The 25,356-nt window shown below is 48.7% G+C and overlaps 1 protein-coding gene across 5 annotated transcripts in view; it reads right to left on the bottom strand.

Moving 5' to 3' along the window:
- The window catches only part of LOC119963275 (annexin A10-like), a 108,142-nt gene that overhangs the window by 5,917 nt on the left and 76,869 nt on the right, over positions 1-25,356 (bottom strand). For 3 of the 5 annotated variants that reach the window (XR_005460069.1, XM_038792127.1, XM_038792129.1), the window contains 2 exons: positions 14,085-14,180; positions 13,917-13,975 (listed from right to left, as the gene is read on the bottom strand). Coding sequence is in view for 4 of the 5 variants with exons in the window: in XM_038792127.1 (XP_038648055.1) it covers positions 13,917-13,975; positions 14,085-14,180 (155 nt within the window). In the remaining variant the exon portion in view is untranslated. The remainder of the gene's footprint in view (positions 1-13,916; positions 13,976-14,084; positions 14,181-25,356) is intronic. The other 2 variants (XM_038792128.1, XM_038792130.1) reach the window with 2 other exon arrangements.

Below are 25,356 nucleotides of genomic sequence, written 5' to 3'. Positions count from 1 at the left end.
TTGAAACACCCAGCCGATTTGCATTCTAATAGCCCATTTCCCCAGGACAAATGACTTGTACTCAGGTATCAGATACAATTCCAGATACATCGGCACCCTCCCTTCACCCAGGAAGCCCAAACAGCCACGGTCAACGACCGCTCAGGACACGCCCAGCCATCAAGGCACCCGCCCCTTTATTGGCTCAAATCGAAGGCAGTAATCGAAGCCTGCCGAATTATTGGGTACAAAGCTAAGGACCGCCCAAAAGAGCACGAAATTCCCAATGGATAAAAGAGAGACACCGCCATGTGTTCAATCTCTTTTGGCCCTGGCACACCGGCATTCTTCGGCCGGCCTATACCTGAAGCCAACTGCAGCACCACAACCAGAAGCAAGTTTAAGATCAACAACCGCTATCAAATGAATGAGCCCAGCAGAATCAAAGTTACTTCTCCAGACCCAGCCACTCCAGATCTGAACAAAGGCCTTGTTCCTCTGCAAAAGCCGGGTGCCTGAAGTTAAGTACAGTTTGTTGTAATGTTAGGTATAATTTAGTTTGTAGTGTTTTTTATGTTGCATGTGTGAGTTAATCTCGTGTGTAAGTAAACTATTATTGAACTTGAACTAACTGACTGGTTGTTGGGTCTTTGATAAATATCCGGTTGAACCTTGTGGTGGTATCATTTGATACCTGGCGACTCTGAAGAGCAATATTATCATTAATAACTGTCATATCAGTATCTAGTTAAAAAGAGCAACATTATTGGCGTCTCCGGTGCAAATTGGCAACATTATTACCCTACTGGTTGTTGGTTATGAACAGATCTTGGAACAAGTTGGTTAACGGCTTCCACATCCTTTTGGAAGTCCCCTTCCGACCTTCGGAAAGTAAATTTTATTTTCTCCAGCCTGAGAAATTCTGCCAGGTTGGACAGCCAATCTGCAGCTTTGGGTGGTGGTGCCGATCACCAACTAAGTAGGATTCTCCAGCGGACAATCAGGGCAGCAAAGGTGAATGAAGCGTGGGCCTCCCTCCCCATAAAGAGTTCTGGCTGATATGAAACCCTGAAGACCGCCACGTTTGGTCATGGTTCCACCCTCACTCCCACAACCATGGACATCGCCTCAACAAACAGTCGCCCAATACCCAACAAATCTGGGGCAAGCCCAGAACATTTGGTTGTGGTTGGCCAGGCCTCCCAGGCACCGTTCACATTTGTCCTCCACCTTGGAAAGAACCCACTCATTCGGGTTCTGGTTAGGTGCACTCTGTGCACCACCTTTAGCTGTGTTAGGTCAGCCCTGCGCATGTGGAGGTGAAGTTCACCCTGTGTAGGGCTTCAATCCAGAGTCCTCCTCCTATCTCTCTGCCTAATTCTCCCATCCATTTTCTCCTTGCCGCGTCCGGGGAGAGCATACCTCCTCGAACAGTTACCTGTACAGGTCCCCTCAGTTTCCCTTCCTTCGGTCACCCGTGTCTAGCAGTTCTTCCACTAATGTGTGTCCTGGTATTGGGAGTACATCGTGGTTTCTTACGGAGGAAGTTTTTGACCTGAATTTACCTTAGGACATTTCCTCTTGGTAATTGGAACCTCTCCGTGAGTTCCCCCATGGTCGCTACTCTATCGTCCATGTACATGTCCCTAACCACCAGCATCCTCTTGTCCTGTCTCCACCTTTTGAAGCTGGCATCCATTATCACGGGAGCGAACCTATGGTTGTTGCAGATGGGCGTCATGGTGAACATTTTGGTTAGGCCGACGTGTTGCCTCATTTGGTGTCATGTCCAGAGCGTGACTACTACCACTGGGCTCCTTGAGTATTTGCCAGTGGAGGGGGAGGGGGGATGGAGTGGCGTGGATGGAAGAGCCGCTGTTGTTCGGGCTTGGAGGGACGTCCCTATGCAGGATCCCTCCTCCATCTTCACCTGCCCTTTTTCCAGTCCCTTCACCCACCCCCTCACACTTTCTGCAGTGACTGTAGAACTGTAGGTTTGGGAGGGCCAGGCCTCCCTCATTTCTTTTTCTTTGTAGGATCTCCTTTTGGATCCTCTGGATCTCCGCCCGCCCCCACCCCACACCCCACACACACAAACGCCATGATTAGTTTGTCGACTGTGATGAAAAAGGCCTTGGGGATGTAGATCAGGAGGGATCTGAACAGGAAGAGGAACCTGGGCAATACGTTCATTTTGATCGTCTGTATTCTCCCTGCCAGGGAGAGTGGGAGGGTGCCCCACCTCTGCAGGTCCCTTTTGACTTCCTCCACCAGATTTGTCATGTTCCATTTGTGGATCTGTGTCCAGTCGTGGGCTATTTGGATCCTCGGGTAGTGGAATTTGGTCTGGGCTTGTGTAATGAACTCCAATTGGCTTTATTGATTGGCCAATTGGAGTCTGAGCTCCCTCAATGATAGCTCATTGAGGGGGCTCATATAAGCACCTGTGTAGGCTTTGTGAGCCAGTCTTAAGTTGACTGGACTGCTAGCAGCACTGTTTGTAGCTACTCCTGTAATATCGTTATTGTAAATAAATATTGGTGTGGTGACGGAACTCCTGCCTCCCGTGGATTACTACAGCTTGCTTGAATGACAGCCCCCCCAGCTCTGTCCCTCCCCGCTGTGGGTTCACAGGGAAGATCTCACTCTTGCTCAGGTCACGTTTGTAACCCGAGAAGGCTCGAAACGTCTTGAGGAGTTTCATTATCTCTTCCATGCTGGTCTGGGGATTCAAGATTTAGAGGAGCAGGTCACCTGCATAGAGTGAGACTCCATGCTCCCTGCCATCCCGTTTGCATAACTCTCCACTCCCTCGCCATTCTGAGTGCGATCACCAGTGGCTCGATTGTCAGAGCAAACAGCAGTGGGGATAGCAGGCATCCCTGCCTCATGTCTCTGTGCAGCTGGATTTATTTAGAGCTGGTGGTGTTTGTTCGTATGCTCACCATGGGAGCACCGTACAGTAGTTTCACCCAGGTGGTGAACTCTGGTCCGAACCTAAACCGTTCCAGTTCCTCTGAGGTACGTCCAATCAACTCTGCCGAAGGCCTGTGGAAGGTCCAGGGAGATGATCACTTCTGGTTTCTCTACCCGGATGGAGTCATTATCATGTTCAGCAGGTGCCTGATGTTCGATGTTAGCTGCCTGCCTTTGGCAAGGCTCAGCGGGTCCTCCGTGTCGACCTCTGGCACGCAGTTCTCCAGCCACCTTGCCAGGGTCTTTGCATCTATGTTGAGGAGCAAGATGGGCATGCAGGACCCTCACTCAGTTGGATCTTTGTTCTATTTGGGTGTCAGCGATGTTGAGACTTGTGCCAGTGTTGTTGGCAGGGTGCCCCTTGTTAGCGAGTCTGTGAACATCTCCTGCAGGTGTGGGGCCAGTGCTGGTACAAATCTTTTGTAGAAGTCCGCTGGGAATCCATCTGACACTGGAGCCTTCCCCGCCTGCATGGTTTTGATATTGTCCATGACTTCTCCCAGTTCTAATGGTGTTTCTTTTTCTTTTCCCACAACCACCATGTCTAGTATGTCGAGGAACCGTTTCATCCCTGGGTTCCCCTCGGGGAGCTCGGAGGTGTTCAGCCCCCAGTAGACCTTTTTTGGTGTGGAGACTAGTCTTCTGCTACCATCCCTAACCTGGGTTATTTCCCTCATGGCTGTCCGCTTTCTCAGCTGGTGAGACAGCAGGAGGCTGGCTTTGTCTCCGTGGTCATAAAAGGTCCCCTGCATCAGATGGAGCTGGTGCACTGCTTCCCCTGTGGAGAGCAGGTCAAAGTCCATCAGTAGCTTTTTTCTTTCCACCAGTAGTTCCATGGTCGGGGTCAAGGAGTACCGTCAATTCACCTCCAGTATGGAGCCGACCAGCTGCTGCCTGGCCGCCCTCTCTTTCCTATCTTTGCACGCCTTGTTATGCAATAATTGCCCTGTTATCACCGCCATCAGTGCCTCCCGGAAAGTGGAGGGTGAGACCTCCTCATTCTGGTTGTTGGTAACGTAACCATCTATGGTCGATGATATCTATTCGCAGAATACCTTATTAGCCTGGAAGGCCGTGTCCAGTCTCCATGGGGGCGGCATTGTGCCCCGCCTGTCACCAGCCTCACAACCATGTAGTGTGGTGTGGCGGAGATTACAATTGTGGAGTACTCTGCTCCTACTACATCTGGAAGAACCGCTTTCCCCACTACAAAAAAGTTGACCCAAGTATATACCCTGTGTATCTGGGAGAATTAGGAGAACCAGTTCTCGCCTGGGTGTGTGAACTTCCATGGGTCCATTGCCCCCATCTGTTCCATGAAAACATTCGATTTCTTTGCCATGTTTGATTTTTTTACCCCGGCTTGGGGTTTGATCTGTCTGCCCGTGGGTCCTGTACGCAGTTAAAGTCTTCATCTCCCCCCCTATGATGAGTCAGTCTGTGTCTATGTTGAGTATTTTTGCCGTGGTTTTCTTCATAAATTTTGTGTTGTCCCAGCTGGGAGCGTCCACGTTTACAAGGACCACTGGTTTCCCTTCCAGGACGCCACTAACCTGTGATACCGTTAATTCACTGTGAGACCATGAGAACGAGTGAACATTCAGCTTTAATATCCACGAACTTGCCTGCCAGAGTCGGCTGCACAAATGGGGGCCACCCACAGGTGGCCGGACTATATATGGCCCCGGTGAGGGCGGAGCCAGAGGCAGAGCCCTCCCGGTGTTCCAGCACAGTACCTGGAAGTAACCCATATCATCACTTCCAGGTCATGGGGCACATTATTATACAGGCAGTACAGACAGCTCATGCATTCGGTGAAGTACATTCACCACATAACCAAAGCGTACCTTCTCTCTTGGTTTGTAACCATCCTAATCGCTGTAAATTCTGTCCTCTTAGTGAGCAGTATGGCTATCCCCCTAGCCCTCATCCTGTAGCATGAATGGTAAGTCTGTCCCACCCAGCTCTTTCTTCCCCATAGTTAGGCCTCCTGGGGAAAGACTACATTGGCTTTCAGCATTTTCAGATGGGCAAAGACTTTGATCTTTTCACCGGGCCTTTAAGACCCCTGAATTCCAGGTAACTATTCTGGTAGGGGTTCCCCCCCCCCCCCCCCCCCCCCCCGGCTCCTGCTGGGCCAACCATATTTACCTTGTGGATGCGCCCCTGCACTCCGGGGTTTCCCTTTGTTTGGGGCTATCCAATATGGCCGTGGTCACTGTACTCACCATGTGGTTGTGCCCCTGCGCTTCGGGGTTTCCTTTTGTCCAGGGGCCAACCAAGATGGCTGCCATCATTGTGTACACCATGTGGATGTGCCCCTGCACTCTGGATTTTCCTTTCGTTTGGAGACATTCCAAAATGGCTGTCTTTGGTGTGTTTCCATTGTCGCTGTGTGTGATGTGGCTTACCAGCCTTCCCCCCCCCCCCCCCCCACCTCGTCCCCCACCCCCCAACTATCCCCCTGTACCTATTTGCCCCCTCCTGCTCACCCTACCTCTACATGCCCCTGTGGGCTTTCCCCCCAGCTGTGCCCCCTCTGTTTCCCCCCCCCTCTATTTCCCCCATCTACAGTTTTCAACCCCATTGTTGCCATGCACTCTCTGAGTGCAGCTCCAACTACACTCAAGAAGCACCCAGAACAAATCAGACCGCTTGATTACTCTCCCTTTCACAAACATTCATTCCCTCCACCACCAACGAACAGTGGCAACTGTGTGTACCATCTACAAGATGCACTGCAGTAACGCACCAAGGTTCCTTAGACAGAACCTTCCAAATCCATGACAACTATAATCTAGAAGGACAAGAGCAGCAGATACCTAGGAACCCCACTACCTGGAGGTTCCCCTCCAAGTCACTCACCACCCTGACTTGGAAATATATCGCTGAACCTTCATTGTCGCTGGGGCAAAATCCTGGAACACCCTCCCTAACAGCACTGTGGGTGTATCTACAGCTCAGGGACTGCAGCGGTTCAAGAAGGCAGCTCACCACCACTCTCTGAAGGGCAACTAGGGATGGGCAATAAATGCTGGACTAACTGGGGCGGCACGGTGGTACAGTGGTTAGCACCGGTGCCCCACAGCTCCAGGGTCCTGGGTTCAATACTGGCCTCGGGTGACTGTGTGGAGTTTGCACTTTCTCCCCGTGTCTGCGTGGGTTTCCTTCCACAGTCCAAACATGTGCAGGTTAGATGGATTAGCTATGCTAAATTGGCCCTTAGTGTCCAAAAAGCTTAGGTGGGGTTACTGGGTTATGGGGATAGGGTGGAGGTGTTGGCTTAAGTAGGGTGCTCTTTCCAAGGGCCAGTGCAGACTCGATGGTCTAAATGGCCTCCGTCTGCAATGTCAACTCCATGATTCTAACCAGCAACATCCATATCCTGTAAATTATTTTTTTAAAAACTGGCTCCATGATTCTCCAGAATCATGCACTGAAAAGAGGAGAACACAAAAGTGAGTGGTGAAGATTCCTGACAGAGCTCTGACCCTCAACCGTCCACTCCTGGGGACCTCAACCCATGCGCTTCCCCGTTAGTGAGTGCCTCTCCACTAAGCTTCACGCCCCCCTTTCCCACACTGGTAAATACCCACAGTTGCCCCTTTCAACTCCACCAGGATGAGGCACCTGGACTCGTGAAAGTGGCACCTTTACACTGACTATTGCCCAATGAGACCCACCCCACCCCAAACCTTGTGTTAGGTGGCAGGTCAGTTGAGTGCCATGTGACTAGTCTTTGCATCCCTACGGGGAACCTCAAAGATGACCCCATCATGAATGGGGTGAGTGAAATATACTTTACCATGTAAATTGGGGTACTCATCATTAAAGTTAAAGCTTGACTGAGCATTGGAGTTCAATGCTTGGGGCTAATGTGTAGGGCAAGAGGGGTGCAATGGGGAGAAGACGAGTCACATGCTGACGCAGTTGCAGAGACAGTCTGCGTCCCAGGAAATATTGAAGATATGGACTGGGGCTGAGGACGTGGTGTCAGAGCCAGGGAAGATAAGCGAGGTGTTTAGGGAGTACTACCAGGGACTTTATGAGACGGGCATTGGAGGAGCCCCTGGGGCTGAGGGAAGGGGTGGATTGTATCAGAGGTATCAAGTCGGGGAAGGACCGGATGGGTACCCATCGGAATTTTATAAGGAATTTGCGATGGACCTGGCACACCACATCTGTTGGGAGCGTTTAATGAAGCACTGGAGCAGGGGGAGTTCCCGGAGACAACAACGCAAGCAGTAATCACACTAATCCCGAGAAAGGGAAGGGCCTGGTGGAACGTGGGTCATATCAGCCCATATCAGTATTGAACATGGATGTGAAAGTATTGGCTAAGTTGTTGGCGGGGAGGATGGAGGATTATGTCCCTGGGGTGGTTGCAGAAGATCAAATAGGCTTCGTGAAGGGCAGGCAGCTCCCGAGTAATATAAGATGGCTGTTGAATGTAGTGATTAATCCGGCGGGGGCTCTGGTACCGGAGGCGGTGGTGTCCATGGACGTGGAGAAGGCATTTGATCGTGTGGAGTGGCAGTAGTTGTTCGAAGTTTTGGGTTTGGACCGAGATTTGTGGCATGGGTGTGGTTGTTGTATGTGGTGCCAAGGGCAAGGGTGGGGACGAATGATATGAGTTCACAAAGCTTTGACTTACAGAGGGGTACGAGGCAGGGGTGCCCACTGTCGCCGTTACTGTTTGAGCTTGCCATAGAGCCATTGGCGATGGCTCTCAGGGGGTCGGCGGAGTGGCGGGGGATTATGAGGGACCAGAGGGAGCATTTCTATGCCGATGACCTCTTGCTGTATGTTTCGGATCCATTGGAGAGTATGGGAAGAATTATGGGCCTTCTGGCAAGGTTTGGAGGATTCTCAGGGTGCAAACTGAATGTAGGGAAAAGCGAGGTATTCCCGGTGAATGAGCTGGGACAGTGGGCTAATTTAGGGGGGATACCATTTACGGTAGTGAGGGATAGGTTTAGGTATTTGGGGATTCAGGTAGCGTGGGAATGATTTGCTGCATCTTTTGCAGCACTGGAAGGTGATCCAGGTCAGGTAAATGAATGGCCGGAACAGTCGTCCTCTGGATCCGTGGCGGGATCAGGTTCCAAATCCAGCAGCCCGTGCTGCACACTTTGAGCGCATCTACGTTGGAACTGGGATCGCTGGCTCCCTATCGGTGGTGCAGACCTGCACATGGGTCGCATAATGGCCAGGCTTCTTGCAGTTGAGACATCGCCTGCCTCTTGCAGGGCATTGCTGCTTTAAATGGGCGGTGCCGCAGTTGGAGCACGTCATCACGTCGACGTCTTGACGCTCCGTGCGTCGTCGCACATGTGCAGTGCGGTCAGCCGCCGCTTCATTCTCCCGACGGTGGTGCGCATGCATGGGACCCCTGGAAAAGCGTGTGAAATGGCCGCCTTTGTAGATGCTCAGGCGCCGCATTCGGGCGATGGCCTGTACACTCTCAGCCTCGTGGGAGGCAAGTTGGTTCTGCTCTGCCGACTTAAGTTGGGAATAGCGTCTTTTCACCTGTCCATGGACTTTGCATGTCTCGATGGCCACTGGCAGGGTCATATTGTTTATTTTTCGGAGTGGCATCGGAGTGGACGCCAAACACGATCTGATCCCTGATGAGGGGGTCAGCGGTGTCACCGTAGTTGCAGGATTGCGCTAGAATGCGCAGATGAGTGAGAAAACACTGGAAAGGCTCATCCTTATCCTGAAGGCGTTGTTGGAAGACATAACACTCGAAGCTTTCGTTCTTTTCGTCTTCACAGTGACTGTCGAATTTGGCTAAGACAGTCTGGAGCTTGGTCTTCACCATCGGCAAAAGTGAGTGAATTGAAGATTTGGATGGCCTGGTCCCCCGCAGTCGAAAGTAGCAGCGCGATTTTTCGGGCATCGGATGCACTTTCGAGGCCAGAGGCCTCAATTTCTGCTTGAAGACCCGCCATTTGGCGCCAAGATTTCCGGAGATCCGGAGCTGTGGAGGTGCCTGGATCTTTTCCATGCCACTGGAAGGCAGTTGCTGGTCGTCAGTGAATTTTCAAAGGTAAGTTACTTAGAAGCAGTAGCCACTCCTGGTATCATGTCGTGTTATTCACCCTGGGGACTGCAACACGATGCAGATAAACAATAAAGCATACACCAAACGTAGGTGTTGGTTCAATAAGATTTATTGAACTGCAGTAACGAAGAACACAGCTGCCTGTGGGTTGACTCTCTACTACTCTAAGTAAACTAACATAACTATCTAGACCAGGCTAGCTCTGATCCATGTGTAGAAGGTGTGGAATGATTTGTACACCCTGACTGTCATTACAGTTGTCACCAGTGGAAAGAGGCAGAGTGCTAATACCTCATGTGTTTTATAGTTGGAAGCCCCCCTCTGCTGTTCTGTCTGGTGATTGGTTGTGTTCTGTTCTGTATGTTGATTGGCTCACCTGGGTGTCTATCACTGCCTGCTTTTACCTCATGATGTGCATGGGTGCATATTATGACACCAGCCAGTACCTTCGGCAATACTTTTGCGTCCACATTCAGAAGTGATATGGGCCTATACGATCCACATTCCGTTGGATCCTTATCTTTTTTTAGCAACAGGGAAATCGATGCCTGCCCCAAAGATTGTGGCAACACCCCCCCCCCCCCCCCCCCCCCCCACCTCCCTATCGCTGCCAGCTTATCCTTGAATTTTTTATAATATTCCACCGGGAACCCATCCCGCCCTGCCATCTTCCCCGACTGCATCCTCCCAATCGCATCCTTTATCTCCTGCTCCACTACCACTCCTTCTAATGTAGCCCTGTTCCCCCTCCCCTAACCTCGGGTACTCCAACCCATCAAGAAATTCCTGCATCTCACGGTCTCCCCCAGGTAGCTCTGACCTGTACAACTTCTCATAAAATTCTTCAAAAACCTCGTTAATCAGATCCGGAGCCACCACCAACTTCCCTGCCCTATCCCTCACCTGAACAATTTCCCTTACCGCTGCCTCCCTTCGGAGCTGACCTGCTAACATACACCCAGCCTTATCTCCATGTTCGTAAACCGCACCCCTTGCTCGTCCTAGTTGGCGCACCGCCTTCCTGGTAGATAGTTGGTCAAAGCTCGCCTGTAGTTCCTTCCTCTTCTCCAGCTTCGCTGGGTCCCCATCTTCTGCATAACTCCTATCTACCTCCAACATCTCATCTGCTACCTTCTGCCACTCCAACCTCTCCTCTTTGTCCACCCTGGCCTGAAACGAAATCACCGCACCCCTCACCACCGCCTTTAGAGCCTCCCAGACAACTGCCTTCGACACCTCACCCGTACAGTTGAAACCTACATATTCCTCAATTATCTTTTCAATTTTGTCACAGAACCCTGGGTCCTCCCAAAGGTCCCACATCTAATTTCCACCCCGGCCTCTGTGCTACCCCCTTCTCCAGTACCATATCCACCCAATGCGGAGCATGACCTGACACTGCAATTGCAGAGTATTCCGACCCCTTGACTCCAGCCAGCAAAGCCTTCCCCACCATGAAAAAGTCGGTCCGTGAGTATACCTTATGGACTGCTGAGAAAAACAAGTACTCCCGTTCCCTCGGGTGCAGAAAATTCAGGGTCCACTCCTCCCAATTCCACCATTAGCCCAGCCAAAGCCTTCGCCCCCCCCGCCCCCTCGATGGGACCAGCGAGTGCGGCCGTGACCTGTCCAACCTTGGCTCCTGCACCAAGCTCCAGTCCCCCCCCACTATCAGTTTGTGTGTGTCCAAGTCGGTGATGGCCCCAAACACCTTCTTCGCAAATCCCATATCGCCCAATTGGAACTGTATACACTTAACAGCGCCACTAACCTCCCCTCCAGCGTCCCTGTCACAATCACAGATCTACCCCCCTGATCTGCCACAACCTTCTCCATCTAGAAGCGTACTCTTTTGCTGACCATTACCGCTACCCCTCAAGCCCTTCCGTCAAGTCCAGAGTGAAACACCTGACACACCCAGCCCTTTTTAAGTCTTACCTGGTCCTTTACCGTCAAATGAGTCTCCTGCAGCATTGCTACGTCGGCTTTCAAACTTTTAAGATGCGCAAGCACCCTTGACCTCTTGACCGGACCTCCTAACCCCCTCACATTCCACGTGACTATCCTAACTGGGGGTCTCTCACCACCCCCCCTCCCCACCCCTCTTATCCACCATCATCATACCACCGGGCCCTGCCCCATCAGCCTGACCCGCCCCTATCCATTACTAACAGCGAACCCCTCCCCCCCCGCTTGCCTCGTAGGCCCATCGAAACCTGCTAATCAGGCTCCAATGTCCGCAGTAAGAGGTCTAGTTTGAGGGCTATGGTGACGGCAGCATTGGCAATGGCTCCAAGTAGGTATTCAGGGAGCCTGGTGGTGCAGTCCACGGTGAAGATATGGAACCAGTTGAGGAGGCATTTTAGGGTGGAAGGGATGTGAGTGCTAACGCCACTGTGCGAGAATCATGGGTTTGAGCTGGGGGGATGGATAGTGTATACAGGAGGTGGCGGGGAATGGGCTGATCAAGGTGAGGGATTTGTACTTGGAGGAATGGTTCGCCAGTCTGGAGGAGCTACGGGAGAGGGCAGAGCCGAGGGGGAGTGAGTTCAGGTATCTGCAGGTTTGGGGCTTTGCGCGAACGGTCTGAAGGGGGTTCCCTAGGTTGCTGGGATACACTCTGCTGGAGCGACTGCTGCTTCCGGAAGTGGAGGAGGAGGGAAGAATTGGGGATATATACTAGTGGCTGGGGGTGCAGGGAGGCGAGTGGGTAGTGAAGAAAAAGGAGAAATGGGAGGCGGAGTTGGGTGGGGACATCAATTGGGAAATATGGAGTGAAGCACTGCGCAGGGTAAACGGGACAGCCTCTTGTGCAAGGATGAATCTGATACAATTTAAGGTGGTGCACAGGATGCATATGACTCAGGAGAGAGTGAATGGGTTATTTCAGTGGGTAGCAGATGAGTGTGAGAGGTGTGCGCGGGGTCCAGAGAATCACGCGCACGTGTTTTGGGGTTGTGAAAAATTGGGAAGATTCTGGGTGGGAGGGCTCGTGGTCTTAGCCAGGACAGTGGAGGAGGAGGTGGACCTTTGGTGGCGATATTTGGGGTTTCAGAGAAGCCGGAGCTCACGGAGAGGAGGAAGGCCGATGTCATGGCCTTCGCTTCTCTGATTGCACAGCGGCCAATTTTGCTGGAGTGGCGGTCGGCATCGCCACCGGGGGTAGCAGCTTGGTTGGATGACCTGTGCCACTTCCTGCAGTTAGCGAAGATAAAGTATGAGTTAAGGGGCTCTGCAGGGGGGGGTTGAGAAAAGGTGGGAGATGCTTGTGACCGTGTTTGAGGAGCTGTTCAACACGGGGTGGGGGGTGGGGGGCGTGGTGATATGATTTGCATAGCTGTCTGCCATTGGTGCAGAACACCGGCTTACCATTGGCCCTGGTCGGTCATGTGCCTCCCGACCGATTGGTTGAGACCAGTCATGTGACTGCTCTCCGATTGGTTGAGAGGCTGAGTTAGCTACGCCTCCTTACCGAAGTATAAATAGTCGAAGCGCCCGGCGGTCGTCCATTTTATTGTAGACAATCGCAGGGCTAAGTTCTAGCTTATTAAAGCCTAACTTTCGTCTCTCGTGCAATTGATGGCTCATCAGGGGGGGGGGGTGAAAAAGGGGAAAATCTGTACAGACTGTATAGTTGATTGTTGGGCAGTATGTTTCCCGGGGTGTTTATTTGCTCTAACCTGTTTTGATACATGCTTGTAATAAAATACATTTTTTAAAAAGTGATTGCTCACTAATGGCATGTATTAAAATGAGGTTCCCCAGCTCTTGCAGCTTGATCCACACTCCTCCACCGGAGACGGGGAGCTAAAATCGCAATCCCAATCACAACGGAGAGAATCACAATTTCCATTTTTCTCCGTATTTTGAGCGTGCTGCGTTATTCACTGACAACGCGGACTCAAAATCGCCCCCCCCCCCCCCTTTCCAGGTCTCTCTGTTCTTGCACCTCCTTAAAATCAGTTCTATTTAACTTGTCTTAATTTCCCTTACCAGACTGTGTCACCTCATTCGTTTCTGTGAATTTGAATTGTATAGGATGCATTCTGATTTGATAACAGTAGGGGTCACTAGTGTCTGTGGCATGTCTGTACTCTGACTGTAAGGTATAGGCTACAGCTATGAATTGCTTCTGTTCTAAAACAGTAGGCAGTCAGCACCTCAAAGGCTTTATTTTATATGAAGGAAGTAATTGAGGATAAAATGGCATATTACCATATAACTTTTATAGTGCTGTATTCTCTAAGTTAGACGTTGTCTATAAGTATAACTGTCCTCTGTTGGAAATGGAGATGTTGCTGAAAATATTTTTTAAAAATTAATTTACGGGATGTGGGTGTCGCTGGTGAGGCCAGCATTCATTGCCCATCCCTAATTGCCCCTGAGAAAGTGGCGATGAGCTGCCTTCTTGAACTGCTGCAGTCAATGTGGTGTAGGTACACCCACAGTGTTGTTCTGGAGGGAATTCCAGGATTTTGAGCAAGGAACAGCGATATATTTCCAAGCCAGGATAGTTAGTGACTTGAAGGAGAACTTTCAGGTGATGATGTTCCCATGTTTCTGCAGCCCTTTCCTTCTAGATAGTAGCAGTCGTGGGTTTGGAAGGTGCATCCTAAGGAACCTTGGTGAATTCCTGCGGTGCACCTTGTAGATGGTACACTCTGTGGCCAATGTGCATTGGGTGTGGAAAGGGTGTCGAGCTTCTTGAGTGTTGTTGGAGCTGCACTCATCCAGGCAAGTGGAGAGTATTCTATCACGCTCCTGACTAATCTGTGTTCAATATTTGAAATTAAAGTCACTGATGATTACAGATGTATCAATTTTATATTCAAAATAGCTGTATTATTCCAATACTATTCCAAAAAAGTGGTTTAGAAAGGTATCAGTTACTTACGTATATCGCATTGTGGAGCTTGTATGCAAAATAGGAAGCTTTGTCCCTAACACAAAGAACTATAAAGGATAAAAATTAACACTGGCAGCAACATTGCTTTAAATTTGAGTTTAATGCATTTTGCAAGTAGATTTTTAAAGATGCAAATAATAAACATAATTCACTTACCAACTGCAATAAGTAATTCCTGAAAATTTCCTTCACAGCACTCGGAGATTGCTTGTTCAATATCTTGGTCAGATATGAGTTGGAATTGTTGAAAAACTACAGGTAAAATTATGGAAAGTTATGGAAGTTTTTCAGCAATGTTCTAATAATTTACTTAGAGCGGTTTAATAAGGTCAGTGTGCCAGTGACGTAAGTGCAAACCATGACACGGAACACAGAGAGAAACAATTGAGCACAATTCTAGTACCTGATCATTAATTAGATAAAATTTTCAAGGGTGAGGTCACAATTGTAATGAACCAAAATAATTAAAGAGGAAACATTACATTTACATAAGAGATCTGATTTTTTTTCCAATTAAGGGGCAATTTAGTGTGGCCAATCCATCTACCCTGCACATCTTTTTGGCTGCGGGGGTGAGACCCACATAGACATGGGGAGAATGTGCAAATGCCACACAGATAGTGACCCATGGTCAGGATCAAACCTGGGTCCTCAGCGCCGTGAGGCATCAGTGCTGACCACTGCGCCACCGTGCCGCCAAGATATCTGATTTTAAGATTTTAAGAAATTTAATTTTGATGCCAGATTCTTAAGCAAATTTTTTGCTATCTGCCTTTGAAGTGCATAACCCACTGGCTGCAATCATTCATTTAAAGTATAAGTTACACAGTTTAAAAAAAGAATCAAGCTTTGAGTTTTATTTGAGATGTTATTGCATAAGGTCACACTTCATAACAGGGTAAAACTGCAATAGACGCATTTACCGTGAGGTGTTAGTTATCTGCTTAAGTTTTACATTGTCAGCATCCTAGAACACATTTTGTATTTGCTGTCACATTCATTGAATGAGTTATGAATGTGCACTACTTAACTAAGATTTTAACTGTTTCATGTCCAGGTTTTGCCAATCTGACAAGTATTGTAGTTATTTGGCAGTATTTATTATAAAGTCTATGATGCTCGATCAATGACTCCAGAAGTGAGATTGGATGACAATTGAAGGCTTCATTGAACAAGATGTTTCCCCCAGCAGCGCAGGTACAGAACACTCCACCTTACTGGGCGGAACCAGCAGGCAGGCTTCACCAGTGAACTTGCTGTCTCAGGTACCTCCCACACCAATGGTGTTACAGCATCAACCTGGGTACCGTAATACCCTTAATACTGACTACCACAGTCTATTTTATTGACAGATGTCCAGAAATTACAGTCTGGTGCTGGGGTGGTGTACATGTGGTTCAGTGGGACTTCAGCCCACCTATTTGCCCTCTTTTTGACTCAGTTCCGAACCCCAAGGATGAAGTTACTTGAAATAAAAGTGCTTGGTGGAGCTGGTGGGATTTTAGACCAGCACCGTACCACGATGCCTGTGGCCAGGGTCCACAGGCCATGACTTTCCTTGTGGGTTCTGGACAATGCACTCCTGCTCCTCCTGGGCAAAGGTCTATTTTTCACCTACTTTGGAGGGTCTCTTTGTCCTCCTGAAAGCTGCTGACCTGCTTGTTCCTGCGGGGAGGTTGTGACTGCTTCCCCAATCAGGCCTGAGCTCCCAACGGGACCCCGACTTATATTCACTTATGAGGTTTCTACCTACTTTCAGTGGCTGCCACATTCGCTAAACTGCAATATTAAAATGGAGGCCAGCAGATTATCAGCTGGAATGGGGCAAGGAGACCAAATGCTCCATTTTCAAAGGACCTCCAAACACCTGCAAATACCATCTTTTCAGCATTGAATATTAATCTTAGCTGCTTGAACAACATGAAAATGGCCAGCTTTATATTTCCGCAGAGTAATTTAACAACCACAGAACTACAATCAGAAGTCTCATTCAGTTGCACTGTTCTCATTTTTCTAGCGTGCCTTTGGTATATCCGCATGATTATTTGCTTGTTCAGAGAATTAGCAGCATTCAGAAATCAAACTAGCTTCATTCGATAAATATGCAAATTGCCTTCAGAGTTGTGTGCAGAATCATCGTCATGCTTGCCATGCTGGGGTCTTCAGGAATCCATTGAAGCCTTGATGGTTGGCAGCCAACAAACACTGTTTAGCCCAGTCTTCCGTGACTGCACATTTTTTTCCCACTCCGATTTTGGTTTCATGGCACAATGGGTACAATTTGAAACAACAACTCCATTTCATATTACTAAACCATATCAGGATGGTGAAATAATTCTCTGTGTCTTTCCAGATGCTCTGTAATGTACACAATTCCAGGGACAAAATCATGCTTCAGGTACTTTGCGATTTAAAATCCACCTAATCTGGCAGAAACCAGGAGGCTCACACATTGGGCTGGATTCTCCGCAGCCCCGCGGTGAAATCACGTTTGGCGCGGGGATGGAGAATCGACTTTTACGCCCGAATCAGGCCCGTGCCGCTCCCACGATTCTCTGGAGATTCGTTCACCTGCGAATTACGTCGTGCGACTAGGTGGGCCATTGCCAGAGGCTCTCCCAGAGATACTCCGATCCTGACCGGCCGTGTTCCCGACTGCACGGTTCTAACCACGTCTGGCCGGTCAGGGCTACCCTGGTTGGGGGGGGGGCAGGGGAATCCATCACCGGGGGGGGGGGGGGCCTTATGGGTGGCTGGGGCAGGGATCAGGTGGGTCGGTGAAGCGCCGCGGGGCCGATAGGGGGGACAGGGACGTTCTTTCTTAGTGCTGGTCAGTGGTCCGAGTCCGCCATGGTGCTCGACGCGGCCACCGGAGGCCAGCGCGCGCATGAGCGGACTTGGAACCGGAAGTGCGGGAGCCCGTATCTGCAGCCAAAGCTGTGTGAATCATGACGGGTCCCTGCTAGCCCCCAGAAGGTAAGTGAATTGCACTTTATTTGTTGCAGGAAACTGGGGAGTGAAACGCCAACGTTTTTACTCCGGCGTGGGGACATAGTCACATCTTTTGAGAATCTAGCCCATGATATGTATATATGGCACAAAAACAGGGCATTCTTGTCAACCAGGTCAATGCCCCACCAATGCTGCACTCTGGTCACAGTGTTCATTTTGAAACCTGCTCTTCTGAGCATGTGGGAAGACTGCACACCAGGAAGCAGCATGTCCTTTCTTTAAATATGCAGATCAGACTCCAATGTAATGAGGGCCCCACTGCTATTTTAACAATGGTGCTGAGTGAGGCAGTGGTTATAGCTTTCTTGCCACAACCTGATGGGAAGAGGAGCTGATGTGTTAGGCAGGTTGGTTCGACGTGGACTGCACTTGATGCAGTGTGGCGAGAGACAGGCCTCTAACACTGGAAAAGATCCAACACGATTTTATTCAATAACATAATATACATGCTCAGCTGTGGGTCGACACTATACTGAACTGACTGGAGACCTAGTACTAGCCTGACCAGACTTACTAGCTAACGCATGGTGTTTGCACTGGCTAGCTCGTGGACTCTAACTGTCTCAGTGGCTGGGTCCAGAGAGAGAGAGCGGGAAACCTAGTGCCCTCTGGCTTTATAGTGGTTGTGTCCTGTCTGGTGATTGGCTGCACTGTGCTGTGTGCTTACTGATCATCCTGTGTGTCAATCACTGCCTGTCAGCACTTCATTATATATAGGAGTGGAAAATATGACAGGAGCCTGGGTCAGAAGAGGGCCAAAGGGATGACTTTTATTTTACTTTCCTTGTGAGCCCTCCTGAAATCCCCTCGCTCTGACTTACCTGTGGGCAGTTAAAATGGAGGCCAGCATTGGTTGCTGCTGTTTCCTGCCAGGGTTGAGAGGGAAACATATTGTAAAAGGTGCAACTGAGGTCAGGAAGGTTTCTCGACCGACCCATCCCTCTGCCACCATCCCTACCCCACTACGCACCCTGCTCCCGGCTCACCTGATACCCAACTTTTGGGTCTTTTGTGACTACAGCTGCCAATAGCATCATCATATATTTTTTAATTTGCATTCTCAACAACCTTGCTATAAACCAAAGGACAGAAATAAAAGTTGACCTAGTCAAGGACAACAATTCATCAGATAATTAAAATACAGATACAGATTCACAGACTCCTCTGCGGCTAAGAGTCTGTCGGCTAAAAATATAACGGCACCTAATTAGATTATTGACCTTAGTCAAACTAGAAAAGTTTAACTTTGTCTTTGCAACTCAAATCATTTTGAAGAAAAGTAGCATATTCTCATTGTATAACATTGGCTATTTAGTAAAGTCTGACAGTCTTTTCAGGAGCAATAAGCAGAAGAACATTTTCTGAGTAAAAATATTTTTTAATGAGAAGGTTTTTCATAGATTGTTCTCAAACCATCAACCTGATGATCTCAGTTTTTGAAACTTATGCTAGGTAAACTCATTAGATCACTGCATTTCCAGCAGATCCTCATGTATAATACTCGGGGGGTTCTGCTTCATGGGGTTGATTTCAACATGACTGGAGAACCTAGAGTAAAGAAATCTCTGAGGAAGAGTCAAGCGGATTTGAAATGTTAACTCCAGGCTAAATCTCCACCTCATGGCGCCACAAACACAAGTCATGATCGGGTGGAAAATCGGGCGTCCGCCCAAATTGGAGGTTTGTGCCCGACGCCGATTCGGGCTCCATGCTCTGGTCCATTGCTGGTGGTGGTAACAAGGTTCGTGCCCCACGTTGGCAAAACCGACATTTGCATGCCTCAGCCATTGACTGCACAGTGTGCCCCAAACCTTGGACGTCTTGAACCAATGCTGTGATTTTTTGACCCAAGGATTCCACTGCGGATGCCACATGTTTGGGGTTGGCCTGGGTACCACACATTGTCAGCACAATCTCCTGCACCTGAAGGTGGTTGTACTCCTCCAGCTGCACTTGCATGCACTGGAAAGTGGCTGACACCCCTTGCTATAAATCCTGGCTCTGCACCTGCATCTCTGCCAGTCATGGGATTATACTTGCCGGAAGCGTGATACCTGTACTGACTACAGCTGGTTCCTAGAATCAGGCAGCCCTCTGAATGTCTACTCCCTCTGGAGTCCCTACCCCAGCTCCTGATGTGCTGCAACAAGTGTGACGTTCACACCAAAATGTGACCCGGGAGCCTCTTCACTAAAATGCTCCCACTGAGGTTATAGTCTTTGCGATTGTGGAGGGTGCAGGTGAATGCAGTGCTAAGAAGTCAGTGTCTTCCCCGGACTGGTCCTCCAGGCTATGCTGGGGTGTTCTTGGATGCGAGGTACCCCAGATAAGCCTACATGGCCCGATGGTGATCCTGCAAGACAAGGAGTGTCTGCCAATGTGCCCGGGTGGCACTGCAAATTTGGCAAGAGCACTGCCAGGATGGCAGTGTCAGGGTCCTCAGGTGCCAGCATCAGGGACAGAGGTAGGCCATAGCCATGAAAAGAGGATGGAGGGTGATATGAAGGGGGGGGGGGGTGCAGGGTGGGTGGGGTGCAGGGTGGGTATGCAGGGGCCTCCGGAAGGTTGGGGGGTTGAAGGGTGGGGATGTTGGAAGGGGGGAGGGTCAAAAGGGGGCGCGGGAAGGCCTCAGCAACACCATAGCAGGCTGTCATGAATTGGGGGAGTGTGGGGTTGTGCCCATGTGTGTGGGGGCGACATTGCCCATGGGTTGGGGGGATGTGGGGGACCCCTCAAACCCATTTTAAGAGATCAGGACACCCTTTCAAAATGGTGGCCCGATCTCTGAGGAGCCTGTCTGGCCAATGAGTTCTGCTTCCCAGTGATGAAAATAATTCTAAGTGAGGGCTAGTCCAGTGAGAAACTCCCCATGGCACGACAGGGGCCTCACGGTAGCATGGTGGTTAGCATCAATGCTTCACAGCTCCAGGGTCCCAGGTTCGATTCCCGGCTGGGTCACTGTCTGTGTGGAGTCTGCACATCCTCCCCGTGTGTGCGTGGGTTTCCTCCGGGTGCTCCGGTTTCCTCCCACAGTCCAAAGATGTGCGGGTTAGGTGGATTGGCCATGCTAAATTGCCCGTAGTGTAAGGTTAATGGGGGGATTGTTGGGTTACGGGTATACGGGTTACGTGGGTTTAAGTGGGGTGATCATTGCTCGGCACAACATCGAGGGCCGAAGGGCCTGTTCTGTGCTGTACTGTTCTATGTTCTATGTTCTAAAGTGACTATGTGTGGTTAGATAGTGGTGGGGAACTCGCCCACAGAGCCAGAGAGAAACTCCCAGCAAAACCCTCCACAAATGGAAGCTTTTCCATTTGATCACACCCTTAGTCTCTCAAACAGAGAATTTTGCCAGATGTTTCTGTTTTCTATTATATACTATAATATAAATCTCTTCGCTGGCATTGGTAATTAACTTCATCTGTGCATGACACATGTTGCAAGTTTGGGCCTGCTACACATTTTGCATGTGTCTCTCACTCAGCTGGTGGTTCTCTGCAGAGAGCCACAATGATACCTGCTGCTTTACCTGTTTGAAATAATAATTTACACAGTCAGTCAATGCACTTTAATCACTTGATGCTTTTCTATTTATAAATTAATTCTCAAACAAATTTTAACCAATAAGCTTTGCATGCAAGTGAAAACGAGTGATTGTGTGCTAATTGTTACTCACCGTTTAGCTGTAAGGTCGTCTTGGGCTGAAGTGACTTTTCTGGTTATTATGTATTGCAGCATTGTTAAAGCATTCACATTTTCACATTTCTAAAGTCCATCTTGATGACCTTTGTCTTTTAACTTTGCAACACAGGGGACTGGATTCTCTGTCCCGCCACACCAGATTTCTGGTTCAGCACGCTGGCGGGATGCTCCGTTTTGCCGGTTGGTCAATGGGGTTTCTCATTGTGGGGCAGCCCCACGCCGTCGAGAAACCCCCGGGCTGCTGGCAAAATGCAGCATCCTGACGGCGGAGAATTCTGCCCATTGTACCTCTGACATCTTTTGTATATTTCAACAAAAATGTCAAATTTTGCTTTGACCAATATTTGGGCTATGACTTTTGATTCATTACCAGCTTGACATTTTGGCATAAATTGCTGTTTTTCTCTTAATTTTCCAGAAGACTATATTCACCATTGCAGTCATTTTTCGAGCAGCTTTTTTTGTTGTCTTTCATATTGTTTCCTCCACTATGTTGGAAATCGTACAGAATATTCTGAAGGCACAACAAGTAATAAGTACAATGGCCACAGCATTAACCAGTCACCCATGTCATCTTTTCAAGTTGCTTCAACTTGCCACTACACATCTCCAAATTTGCATCAATCTTTAAATATAATCCTTGGACCATTCTTACAAATAGAAATTTGTTGGAATTGTTTCAAATCACAGTTTATTTTGAAACTGGTACTCAGCTGCTTCCAGCCAGATAGAAAATTGATCTTGCAGTTTTAGTAACGTTGCAAACTTTAATTTACACCATTAGGTTTCACAGGAGTGTGTTTCTGCAATATCACACAAAATATAATTTGTTCCCAGGCTGGGCAATGTGAGCAAGGTTGCATTTATAGTTGCCTTGGGAAGGTGATGATGGGACCTCTTTTTGAACTGCTACAGTCTTCATGAACCACTACGAATTTCAGAAAATTAACCTGTGTTGTTTTTTTTAAAATTTAATTTTCATTTAATAAATTTAGAGTACCCAATTCATTTTTTCCAATTAAGGGGCAATTTAGCGTGGCCAATTCACCTAAGCCTGCACATCTTTGGGTTGTGGGGATGGAACCCACACAAACATGGGGAGAATGCGCAAACTCCACATGAACAATGACCCAGAGCCGGGATTGAACCTGGAACCCCGGTGTCATTTGGCAGCAGTGCTAACCACTGCACCACCGTGCTGCCCAACCTGTGTTGTTAAAGTGTGCTACTTAAGAGAAATTTCCTCAACGTTGCTGATATTCTCCTACTGGGTGGCTGAGATTTGGGAGGAAGGTATTGAAATATGCTAGGCAAGGTGCTGCAGTGCATCCTGTAGATCCTGTGACCAAAGCATTGAAGTGATGGAGCAAGTAGACATTCAGTCCAGTGACATTAATCAAGCAAACTGCCCTGTTCTGAACAGATTCTGCTAGTTTCCCTCGCATGATGTTGGTGTGACTGGTCTAGTTAATCATCTGCAACAAAGGTTTGTACTCAAGTATCTTGCTGACACCATTTAAAGATTCACTTTCTAATACTGTGCAGGTTCATGAATTGCCAAACGAGGATGAAAACTTATTTATTATCAACCTTTAAAATAAATGAACAAGTCAAAGACCACAAGGCATGAACCTAAGAGGGAGGAATCTACTGCCACTGCGTCAGTGGTGGAGTGAATGGATATTGAAGGTGGCGGGTGGGTAGCAATCAAGCGGGCTACTTTGCCCTGAGTGTTGTTGAGTTTCTTGAGCGTTATTGGAGCTGCACTCATCCAGGCAAGTGGACAGTATTCCATCACATTCCTGACCTGTGCCTTGTAGATAATGGACAGGTTTTGGGGAGTCATAAGGTGAGTTACTTGCTGCAGAATTCCCAGCATCTGCCCTGCTCTTGTAGCCACAGTACTTCTATGGCTAGTCCAGTTGTGCTTCTGGTCAATGGTAACCCCCAGCATGTTGTTGGGGGATTCAATGATGCTAATGCCATTGGATGTCAAGGGGAGATGGCTGGATTCTCTCTTGTTGGAGATGGTCATTGCCTGGCACTTGTGTGGCACAAATGTGACTTGTCACTTATAAGCCCAAGCCTGAATATTGTCCAGGTCGTGCTATATTTGGAAATGAACTGCTTCAGTATTTGAGGATTCGAGGATGGTTTTGAACATTGTGCAATCATCAGCAACACTATTTCTTAAAAAAATGTTTTTAAAAAATTGATCGAATTAAGGGGGAAACCACCTGCCCTGCACATCTTTTGGGTTGTGGGAGTGAGACCAATACAGACATGGGAGATTGTACAAACTCCACACGGACAGTGACCCGGGACCGGGATCGAACCCGGGTACTCAGCACTGTGAGGCAGCAGTGTTAACCACTGTGCCACCATGCTGCCCTAAACATCCCTAATCTGACCTTATGATGAAGGGAAGGTCAGCGATTAAGCATCTGAAGCTGCTTGTGCTGAGGAGACCACCCTGAGGAACTCTTGCAGTGATGTCCTGGGACTAAAATGATTGACCGCCAACACTCACAACCATCTTCCTTTGTGCCAGGTATGCCTCCAACCAGTGGGGAGTTTTCCCCCTGATCCCATTGACTTCAATTTTGTTTGGACTCCAGGATGCTAAATGCAAACAAATCCTGCCTTCATGTCAACGGCAGTCACGTGCACGTCACCTCATGTTCACGTTTGGACTAAATTGCTTTGAGTGGCCCTGGCAGAATCCAAACTGAGCTTCAGTGAGCAGTTTATTACTGAGTAAATATCGTTTCAAAGCACTGTTGACCACGCCTTCCATCATTATGCTGATGATCGAAAGTAGACTGATGGGGCGGGTAATTGGGCAGGTTGGATTTTTCCTGCTTTCTTATGGACAGGACTTACCTGGGTAGTTTTCCACATTGCCAGGTAGATACCAGTGTTGCAGCTGTACTGGTTAAAGATGCAGCCAGTTCTCAATGAGAAGTTGTCAATATTATTGCTGGAAAGTTTTCAGCACAATAGCATTTGCAATGTCTACTGCCTTCAGCCATTTCTTGACATCTTGTGGAGTGAATCGAATTGGTTAAGATTTTCATTTCTGATGCTGGGGACCTCAGACGGAGGCCGATATGGATCATCCACCTGACACTTCTGGCTGAAGATTGTTGCGATTGCTTCAGCCTTAACATTTTCACTGTGGTGTTGGGCTTCTCTATCATTGAGGGTTGAGATATTTTGTTGTTTAATTGTCCATAACCAATCACGACTGGATGTGGCACCAGTCATGACTACAGAGCTCACATCTGATCTGTTGGTCGTGGGATCACTTATCTTTGTCCATCGCATGTTGTTTTCGATGTTTGGCATGCAAGTAGTCTTGTGTTGCAGCTTCTCCAGGTTAATACCTAATTTTTTGGTATGCCTGGTGCTCCTACGGGCATGCCCTTCTGCACTCTTCATCGAATCAGTGTAGAGTGGGAGAAATGCTGGGACATGACATTGTGTTTGAGTACAATTATGCTGTTGCTGTTAGACCACAGCACCTCATGAATGCCCAGTCTTGAGTTGCCAGATCTGATTGAAATCTGTCCCATTTAGCTCATTGGTAGTGCCACGTAATATGGTGGCGGGTATCCTCAATGTGGAGATGGGACTTTGCCTCCACAAAGACTGTGTGGTGGTCACTCGTACCGATACTTTCATGGACTTTCATGCAGCAGGCAGGTTGGTGAAGGTGAGGTCAAGTAGGTTTTTCTCTCTTGTAGGTTCCCCCACCACCTGCCGCAGCCCCAGTCTGGTAAATAAATCATAGAACATAGAACATAGAACATAGAACAGTACAGCACAGAACAGGCCCTTCGGCCCTCGATGTTGTGCCGAGCAATGATCACCCTACTCAAACCCACGTATCCACCCTATACCCAACACCCCCCCCTCCCCCACCTTACTTTTAAGGACACTACGGGCAATTTAGCATGGCCAATCCACCTAACCCGCACATCTTTGGACTGTGAGAGGAAACCGGAGCACCCGGAGGAAACCCATGCACACACGGGTAGGACGTGCAGACTCCGCACAGACAGTGACCCAGCTGGGAACCGAACCTGGGACCCTGGAGCTGTGAAGCATTTATGCTAACCACCATGCTACCGTGCTGCCATAAATCCTTTAGGACCCGGCCATGGGAGGGATGTTAATTCATCAGCTGAGGGGAGTCAGTAGCTGGTAATCAGCAGGATGTCTCCTTGCCCATTTTTGACCTGATGCCATGAGACTTCATCGGGTCCAGAGTCGATGTCAAGAGCTCCCAAGGCAACTCCCTCCCGACCGAATACCACTGTGCCGCCCCCACCTCCCGCATCCGTGCTGGGAAATTACCCTGTGTGGTCATTTGCAGGTGACAGATACCGTTCAGTTGTGACCACCCTTTTCATGTTCAAATAGATGATGAGTGGCACCTTGAGTGAAATGATAGTGATTTATTAAAACTTGCGAAACTCAGTGTCTGCCTTCAGGAGAAGTCAGAGAGTAGATGATTGGATTTTTTTGTTCTGTATAATGTGAGATACAAGCAACAAAATTCCCATATGAACTTCAATTTTTTTTTCTGCTAACCTAACAATGATTACAAAATGTGGCTATACAGTCAGGTTCTATATATAGTACACTGCCAGCATAATGTTTGATTTCATTTTGCAGAAATAACAGCTACTTGCTGTGAAAATTTAAATAG

The sequence above is a fragment of the Scyliorhinus canicula genome, chromosome 3, assembly GCF_902713615.1.
Source record: "Scyliorhinus canicula chromosome 3, sScyCan1.1, whole genome shotgun sequence".
Classification (NCBI taxonomy): Eukaryota; Metazoa; Chordata; class Chondrichthyes; order Carcharhiniformes; family Scyliorhinidae; genus Scyliorhinus; species Scyliorhinus canicula.
This window is presented reverse-complemented; position numbering and strand designations above follow the sequence as displayed.